The 9,090-nt window shown below is 47.8% G+C and overlaps 1 protein-coding gene across 5 annotated transcripts; it reads right to left on the reverse strand.

Annotated features, from left to right (window-relative positions):
• Nucleotides 1–1,268: 1,268 nt before the first annotated feature.
• Nucleotides 1,269–8,073, reverse strand: LOC308469614 (uncharacterized protein). 5 transcript variants are annotated; one of them, XM_080992330.1, is made up of 4 exons: nucleotides 7,847–8,073; nucleotides 4,915–5,709; nucleotides 3,430–3,559; nucleotides 1,269–2,143 (listed from the first exon to the last, which is right to left on the reverse strand). In XM_080992330.1, the coding sequence occupies exons 1-4, from the start codon at nucleotides 8,009–8,011 to the stop codon at nucleotides 1,470–1,472; spliced, it is 1,764 nt and encodes a 587-aa protein (XP_080848456.1). In that variant the 5' UTR covers nucleotides 8,012–8,073; the 3' UTR covers nucleotides 1,269–1,469. The 5 variants fall into 5 exon arrangements, with proteins under 5 accessions (XP_080848456.1, XP_080848458.1, XP_080848459.1 ...); XM_080992332.1 differs by having other exon boundaries at nucleotides 7,839–8,058; XM_080992333.1 differs by having other exon boundaries at nucleotides 7,835–8,058.
• Nucleotides 8,074–9,090: the final 1,017 nt, after the last annotated feature.

The raw sequence follows: 9,090 nt of genomic DNA on the forward strand, positions 1-9,090 counted from the left end.
TTACCTTCCCGCCAGAGCGGTACCTATTTATCTACTTGCACTTTGATGTGCTTTCAAACTGCTAGGTTGGCAGGAGCAGGGACCGAGCAATGGGAGCTCACCCCATCACGGGGATTCGAACTGCCGACCTTCTGCTCGGCAAGTCCTAGACTCTGTGGTTTAACCCACAGCTCCACCCGCGTCCCTTCTACTCGATTATGAGGGATCGCCAAAGAAGGCACTGATAACCTTAACCTCCACTGATTTCTCCAGCTCCCTTTGCAAAAGCAGATGCTGCCATGTCTTGTGTATGTCAGATGAATATGTCCTGCCTTTTGTCTTTCCTGGATCTCTCACCATTCAGCTTCGCTGGACGTTAGTGTTATGGGCAGGAAAGAACTTCCCTCTGTCCACGTTCTTCACAAAGCCAGCTAAGCTGGTGGCCCTCATTGCCTCTGTGGGAGGGAGTTCTGTAGTTTAACTGTGCGCACTGCGTGAAAAACTACCTTATATTGCCTGTCCTGACTCTTCTGAAATTTGGCTTCATTGGGTGTCCACAAGTTCTAGTCACCTTTGAAGGTGACTCGGAAACTGCAATTAATCCAGAATGTGGCAGCTAGACTGGTGACTGGGAGTGGCCACCGGGACCATATAACACCGGTCCTGAAAGATCTTCATTGGCTCCCAGTATGTTTCCGAGCACAATTCAAAGTGCTGGTGTTGACCTTTAAAGGCCTAAACGGCCTCGGCCCAGTATACCTGAAGGAGCGTCTCCGCCCCCATCGTTCTGCCTGGACACTGAGGTCCAGCACCGAGGGCCTTCTGGCTGTGAGAAGTGAGGTTACAGGGAACCAGGCAGAGGGCCTTCTTGGTAGTGGCGCCTGCCCTGTGGAACGCCCTCCCAGCAGATGTCAAGGCAATCTTTTACCTACAACTGAAGGCGGCCCTGTTTAGGGAAGTTTTAAATGCCTGGTACTGTATTGTTTTTAATATTCGGTTGGAAGCCGCCCAGAGTGGCTGGGAAACCCAGCCAGATGGGTGGGGTACAAATAATAAATTATTATTATTTTATAAGAGAGGGTGAAAAACCTCTTTCTCCAAAACCTGCATAATATTATACCCCTCTATCATCATGTTCCTCACTTTTTATTCTTCTACGCTAAAAAGCTCTAAAGGGTGCAACCTTTCCTTCGCGGAGAGTTGCTCTGGCCCCTTGATTGTTTTTTGGTTGTGTGCGTGCAGACAATTGCTCCAAAAATAAATAAATCAAAAATCAAAATAGCCGTGGAAGGAATGGAGAATATTCTTTATTGTGTTAGCAACCGAATGCTCCTGCATTACACAATGTCTAAACACAGGACATTTTTGCGACTGAAGTTTAGCCCGGGTGAGCAATCCACTCAATCACTCATTGGCAGTACTGATCTCCTGCATCTCACCCCGCTGCCATGGAAAAATAACCCCCCTGCAGTCCGTGCCATCTTTATAGCTTAGCGCGCAGTGTGGATTCTCTGATGTCTATTAAGGCAAGTATTGCGAGAGAACCTTTTCCCGCACACCGGGCACTCATGGGGCTTTTCCCCCGTATGAATCCTGCGGTGCGTGTTAAGGTTAGCTTTCTGGCTAAAGCTTTTCCCGCACCGCGAACACTCGTAGGGTCTTTCCCCCGTGTGGATTCTCTGGTGAGTGTTAAGGTAGGAGCTGCGAGAGAACCTTTTCCCGCAGGTGGGGCACTTGTGAGGCCTCTCGCTCTCGCATCTCTTGCGGTGCCCGAGAAGGTGGAACTTCTGGCCAAACCGCTTCCCGCAGTCGGAGCACTTGAATGCCTTTTCTCCCGAGTGGATGTTCTCGTGCTTAAGGAGGTTCGCGCTCTGGCCGAACCTCTTCCTATACGCGGTGCAGACGCTTGGTCTCTTACCAGTGTGACTCCTCCGCTGGTGTGCATCCTCCTTCAGATCCTGGAATGTGCCCCCAAACGGGACAGACACACCGACTTCTCGCCCCAAGTCCGCTTCCTGGTGCCCACCCCGAGCGTTTCCCTGCTCACGGAAACAGGAAACGTCCTCTCCTGCTCCCCAAACCGACGTCCCACGTGGTGACAGATGCTCACGATCTTCAGGGCTGTACCTCTCCGCTTCGTTGAGGTTCGTCCACCCTTTAGCTCCTGAACGGGAAAATAAAATTTCAGATAAGTGCTGGAGATGCAAAGAGGTTGAGGGTACGTTTTTTCATATGTGGTGGACTTGTAAAAGGGTAAAAGAGTACTGAGAAATAATTGTAGAATGAACTGAAAAAAATGTTTAAAAGTACTTAAGAACAACAACAACCAGTGTTTTTTTTTTTGTTGGGGATAATTCAGACGGAAATTCCCAGGTTTCAAAAAACGGTTATTTATGTATGCAACAACTGCGGCCCGTGTTTTGTTAGCCCAAAAATGGAAAATGAGCGAGGTCCCAACCAAAGAAGAATGGCAACTTAAACTGATGGGATATATACAGCTTGCGGATTTAACATATAGAATAACAGAACAAGAAGAACATACGTTTAAAGCAGATTGGAAAATGTTATGGTTCATTTTGCATATCATAAATCCCTGCATATTTTACATAAACTAAACCATTCAGTATTCCATTATTCCATCCATCAAAGCTTATTTGCATTGTTGAATTTATCTTAATGCTGCTAACGTTTTCAAGTGTACATAATTTCCCCCCATATATTCAATAAACATTTTCCAATCTTTTCTAAACGTATGTTCTTCTTGTTCTCTTATTCTATATGTTAAGTCTGCAAGTTGCGCATATTGCATCAGCTTAAATTGCCATTCTTCTTTAGTCAGGACCTCGCTCGTTTTCCATTTCTGGACTAACAAAACACGGGCTGCAGTAAGGTAGGTGGTTTGAAAGCCCGTGACGGGTGAGCTCCCGTTGCTCTGTCCCAGCTCCTGCCAACCTAGCAGTTCGAAAGCACACCAGTGCAAGTAGATACATAGGTACCGCTCCGGCAGGAAGGTAAACGGCGTTTCCGTGCACTCTAGCTTCCGTCAGTGTCCCGTTGCGCCAGAAGCGGTTTAGTCCTGCTGGCCACATGACCCGGAAAGCTGTCTGTGGACAAACACCAGCTCCCTCGGCCTGAAAGCGAGATGAGCGCCGCAAACCCATAGTCACCATTGACTGGACTTAACCGTCCAGTCCTTTTACCTTTCACCTTACATAAATAACCTTTCATTGTCATATTGTCAATCTATTGACTAAAGGGGATGTGATCCCCTTGTCCGCCCATGAATTTGTCTAATCCTCTTTCAAAGGCACCCAGGTTTGGGGGCCAACACTGCCTAGTGGGAATGAGGCAGCTTAACTATGAGCTTAAGTGAAGAAGGACATCCTTTCGGCGGTCCTGAACCTTCCAACCTATTCCAAGCGCCTTAAGACACACCTTTGCCATCCTCACCTGTCAAGAGGGCCTCTCCGTTGTCAGCTTCCTGCTTGGTCTCCCGGCGCATCTGCCGGTGGACGGGGTCAGAAGGAACCAGTTCCGGCTCGCAGAAGCTCAGGACCACCTCCTCAAACGGCACGCTTACCTGAAATAGCAGAGGAGATTCTCTAAGGACAGGACTTAGGGCACGGGTGGGAGGGGGAACCCCCTGACCCACAGGTTGCATGCGGCCCTCCGTCAGACTTCCCCTGGCCCTTTGAGTTCCCCTCCAGCCCATCAGCTTTTCAGCAAGGGATTACACGAGCAACAGAGGAAAGGTTTGCAATTATGGATGGGAGATGCTGTCCTTTATTATTCTCGCCTTCTCAGTCTTTCAAGTTCCTTTCTCCACATTTTTACATAGGTTCGCTGGTTCTTTTTATTATAAATATATCTATATATTGGGTTTTGATCAAGATGATGATTGGTGGAATGATCTCTCTAGGGAGGCACGCTTGGTGCCTTCATTATATAGCTTTAGGTGTATAACGTTCCTCTTCCACCAGGGCTTTGGCTGATTAACATCCTGTATCTTTTAAAATGTGTTTTTGGGAGGGGGAGAGCGAGGATTCCTAGTTTGTTGGTCTTGTTCGTGTTTTTATTACGTATTTTGTGTTTTTAGAATGTACAGTGGTACCTCAGGTTAAGTACTTAATTCGTTCCAGAGGTCCGTTCTTAACCTGAAAGTGTTCTTAACCTGAAGCACCACTTTAGCTAATGGGGCCTCCTGTTGCTGCCGCGCCGCCGGAGCACAATTTCTCTTCTCATCCTGAAGCAAAGTTCTTAACCCGAGGTGCTATTTCTGGGTTAGCGGAGTCTGTAATCTGAAGCGTATGTAACCTGAAGCATATGTAACCCGAGTTACCACTGTATTTTTATGCTGTGAACCCCTCTGAGATCTACAGATAAGGGCTGATATATTTAACAAATAAATGATAATGATAATAAACAGTAAGAGTCAGCACAATTTTTGTACCTGTTACTTGGCTGCAGAAATGCACTGTAACATTTGGAGAATCGACCATTTTGATGGATGGCAGTGTTTTAGTTGGAAAGCGCTTGGAAATGTGTCAGCTACCTAACGGCCAACCGAATCAAGTCAAGTCGTTTTATTATGGTCAATGACAAGTATCCAAACGAAACACCAATTACAAAATTTCCCGCCCATCTGATTCACTTTATCTGCAGCCTTTACAGCCCCAGGCATTTGGCTAATTAAACAATCAACGGCCTTTTACCCTACGGGTTTTTTAAAATTGTTTTGCTTGTTATTATGTTTGCTTGTTATTATGTTATGTATTTTTTATTATTATAATATAAAGAGCCCTGTGATCCTTGGATGAAGGGTGGTATAGAAATTTAATGAATAATAAAAAAATTAAAAACCTGCCCCCCTTCCCCAGGTTACTGGCTGCTCATCTGTTCCCAACTTGGGGAAAGCAAAGAACACAAGGAGCTCACCTGAGGTTTTGGCTGCTCTGCCTCCTGCTGCCTCAGCAGGAAGTCCTCAGCCAGGGCCACTGCCTGGAAGCAGGTCTCTGGCCCCCGTTCCCTGACCCAGCTCTGGATCTCTGGAGGCAGGATGGTCAGGAACTGCTCCAGGATCAGAAGCTCCAGGATCTGCTCCTTGGAGTGCCTCTCCACCTTCAGCCACCGCCGGCAGAGCTCCTGGAGGCGGCTGTAGGCCCCTCGCGGCCCCTCGGCTTCCCGGTAGCAGAAGCGCCGGAAGTACTGGCGGTTCTTCTCCCTGCTGATGGCATCCCCGCGCAAAATGGCCGCCTTCACTTTCCCATAATCCTCTCTGTCCCGGCCCTCCAGCCTGCGGAAGGCCCGCTCGGCTTCTCCGCTGAGGGCCGGCGAGAGGCGAGCTGCCCACTCCTCCCGGGGCCACCGGCAGGCTTCGGCCACTTGCTCAAAGGAGGCGAAGAAGGCCTTGGTATCGTCCCAGGGGGTGGGCTCCTCTGGCGGCTGCGGGACCCCCCAACCCACGTGAGGGGACTCCACTTCCTTCAGGAACTCCTGCCACTGGACCTCCCAGCGCTGAAGGAGCCCTTCCCCTCCTTCCTCTTTCACTTGGTGCTGGGACGGCATCTTTTGCAGGAATTCCCGGATGCAGCCCCTCTGGTGGGGCTTCCTCACACTCTCTGCTCCCTCCACCGGTTTGGGGGCTGCTTGGCTTGGTTCCTCCATTTTCATCCCTGGCGCAAGCTTCTCGTGCAAGATCACAGAGGGGGCTGAAGAGGAGGTCCTGGCTCCCTGGGCAAAAGAGGCATTTATGTTATTATTTATTAAATTTATATGCCGCCCTACGGCCCCAGGTCTCAGAGAAATGCGAGTGATTTATTTGAAATGTTAGCAAAGACACTCAAACAAGGCAGACAAGAGTCTGGAGAGAAGTCCTGCCTCAACACTTTACTGAGAAAACTGAACAAAGTAAGCCCACAAGAATGAAAACACTCTACAGAGTATGATCTGAGGAAAAGGAACATAGAGAAGCATTTTGTACTTCAAGCCTTGCATGTAGCAGGGAGACACTGACCCAAGCATACGGAAGAAAAACTACCTCAGAACTGCACAGCCAATCACAGCATTTGCTACCTCAATGAACATCACGCCACTCTGCCTGGTTGCCAAGCTGATATCAGCTGATATCAGAATTAACCCTTACATTTCAAACTGAATGATCCCTGCTATTGCACTTACAAAAAGAGCAACCTCACGCCTGTGGGGAGGGGAGGGGGAATGTGGCCTTTCAATCTTCTCTGTCTGGTTCTTGCGACTCTTCCCAGCCTAAATCCTTTACTGGCTCTGATTTGCACCCTCTTTAGGTGTTTTAACTGATTATAATATTGCATTTTAAAACTGCTATATCCGGCCCTGTGCAAGTGGCTTCTGGAAGGTTTCCCATAAGAGAATTTGCCCTTTGGGGTGAAAAAGGGCGCCATACCACTGCAATAAAATACACCACTTGAGGTAGCAACTCCAAAACAATTACAGAAAAGAAGAGAAAACAGTAGCCTAAAAATTAATAAATCATAAAACACCCAGAGTAAAAGTACAGTCGTACCATGGTTCTCAAATGGAATCCATTCCGGAAGTCCGTTCAACTTCCGAAAATGTTCAAAAACCAAGGCACAGCTTCTGATTGGCTGCAGGAGCTTCCAGCACTCAATCGGAAGCCGCGGAAGCAACGTCGGACATTTGGGTTCCAAAGAATGTTCCCAAACTGGAACACTCACTTTTGGGTTTATGGTGTTTGGGAGCCAAAACGTTCGAGTCGAAGGCATTTGACAACCAAGGTATGACTGTAGTTGCACTGGCCTGTAACAGGGATGAATTATATTTGCTTTTAAAAACTTGCAATCACTAAAATAAGGCAGTCCTAAAAATATATCAGGTGGTTCTTAAAAGAAGACCCCAATGTACAGTTGCCAACTGTCCAGAAAAATACAACCTGGCCTGCTCCTCCTCCTTTAAGACAGTTCTGATCCCCAGAAATCAGACAGCACAGCTTTTCATGGCTTCAAAATAAACATCATAAGGATCACCTGACACATCTTATACCTGCTGTTCCTCAAGGGGCTACATTACAAAATGGAAGACAATGGCCGCTGCTGGCTTTCCATAGCTGTCAACCTTCCCTTTTTTGGCGGGAAATTCACTTATTCCAGCGCCGTTTCCCGCTGCTTCCCACTGCTATCCCAGATTGTTAGTTATCCTGTAGACTGTCCCCGGGACAGCTGAGGCTGCTGATCCCTTCTTTTCAAATCTGAAAGTTGACATCTATGTTTCAGCCCAATCCGGCAGCAAGCCTTGTCTCATGTTCTCATGTTAGCGACAGCCCTGGGAGGTAGGCTGGGCCAAGAGAAAGCAACCAGCCCAAGGTGACCCAGCGAGCATTGTGTCTGAGGGAGGAGGGCTGGAACCTGGCTTGCTATTATCCTAGTCTGACTTTCGCAAGAGCCCTCAGGATCAGGTCAGCAGCCCCTCTAAGTCCGGTGTCCTGTTCTCACAGTGGCCAGTCTGTGGGAAAACAGGAGCTGAGGGCTGTGGTTTCCAGCAACTGGGATTTCTATGCATTGGAACCCAGGAAGCTGCACAGAGTCAGACCCCTGGGTCCATTGTCGTCAATGACAGCCAGTGGCTTGCCAGGGTTGCAGACGGGGGGTGGGGCTGGAGTGGGGCATGGTTTGCCCTAACCTAGAGATTCTGGGGGCTGCAAATGTTGCAAGGCACCTGCTCATTGCAACCTTGGCTGTTCGTTTCTTTCCAGCCACCGAAGGAATCCCTCTCGCTTCTTAACTTCTTGCATCTCTCCTCCCGCTTAAAAAAAGCAAGCAAGCAAAAGCACAATCTGCAATTTGAAGCAATTTCTAAGAACTCACCCCAAAACCACACGCACACACACTCTCTCTCTAGAAGAGGCTCCAACCAGCTGGAGAGGAAGAAATGGCACACAGGAAGTGAAATTGTGACTTTTCACGTCCTGCCTCGCCTGCCTCTCTCTCTCTCTTTTGCACATCCCCACACCCAAACATGCACACCCACACTTCCGCATTTCCACCCTAGGAAGCCTAAACACACCTCCCAGAACCCCTCTAGGACTCGCAAGGAGCTCGCTGGTTTTAACTCTTCGAACACTTTGAGTGGGTTGCGGGTGTTTGCCCTCGCGTGGCTGTGAGGTTTAGTGGGTAGAGCACAAGCTGGGAAATGTGCATTTTATCTATTCTATACATTGATTGCGTTTAAATCATTCTAAACATTTCGTGCTGGTTCCTTTTGGTTTTTGGTTTTAAATAGGAAATGTTTTTTGAATAGGAAATGTTGAAGAATTATAGAAGCATAGACTATCTGACTTTTAGAAGACATCTGAAGGCAGCCCTGTTTAGTGAGGTTTTTAATGTTTGATGTTTTGTCCTGTTTTTAATATTCTGCTAGGAACCACCCAGAGTGGCTGGGGAAACCCAGCCAAATGGGCAGGGAATGAATGAATGAATAAATAATAATAATAATAATAATAATCCCAGAATTTCAGAGCTGGAAGGGGATCCCTGAGGATCTTCTAGTCCAACCCTCTGCAATGCAGCTGTCCCATACGGGGATCGAACCTGCAACCTTGGCGTTGTCAGCACCTGCTCTAACCTACTGAGCCTGCCACACACAGAGAGACAGTGTGGTGTAGTGGTTACTGTGATAGACTGTGATCAAATCCCCACTCTGCCATGAAGCTTGCTGTCACCAGCTCTCAGTCTAACCTACCTCACCGGGTTGTTGTGAGGATCAAATGGAGAGGGAGAGAACTACATAAGCCACCTTGAGCTCTGTGGAGGAAGTAACGCTTCTGAATACCAGGAGGGGAAATATGCTTTTGTGCTGGGATCCTGCTCGCAGGTTTCCCTTTGGGGGCATCTAGTTGGTCACTGAGAGAACAGGATGCCGGGCTCAATGGACCTACTTTGGCCTGATCCAAAAACCAGACTCATCTCAAGTTCATATGTATATATGCATGTGTTTGTATAATTTTATTACATATATGTATTCTATTTCATAGAAACATCAAAGCGGTTTACAAGAGAAATACATAAAAACATTAAAAAGTAAAAAAAAGCAGGCATCTGTTGTGGAAGGACGTATTCC

This window comes from Podarcis pityusensis, assembly GCF_964106645.2.
Source record: "Podarcis pityusensis genome assembly, chromosome: 2".
NCBI lineage: Eukaryota > Metazoa > Chordata > Lepidosauria > Squamata > Lacertidae > Podarcis > Podarcis pityusensis.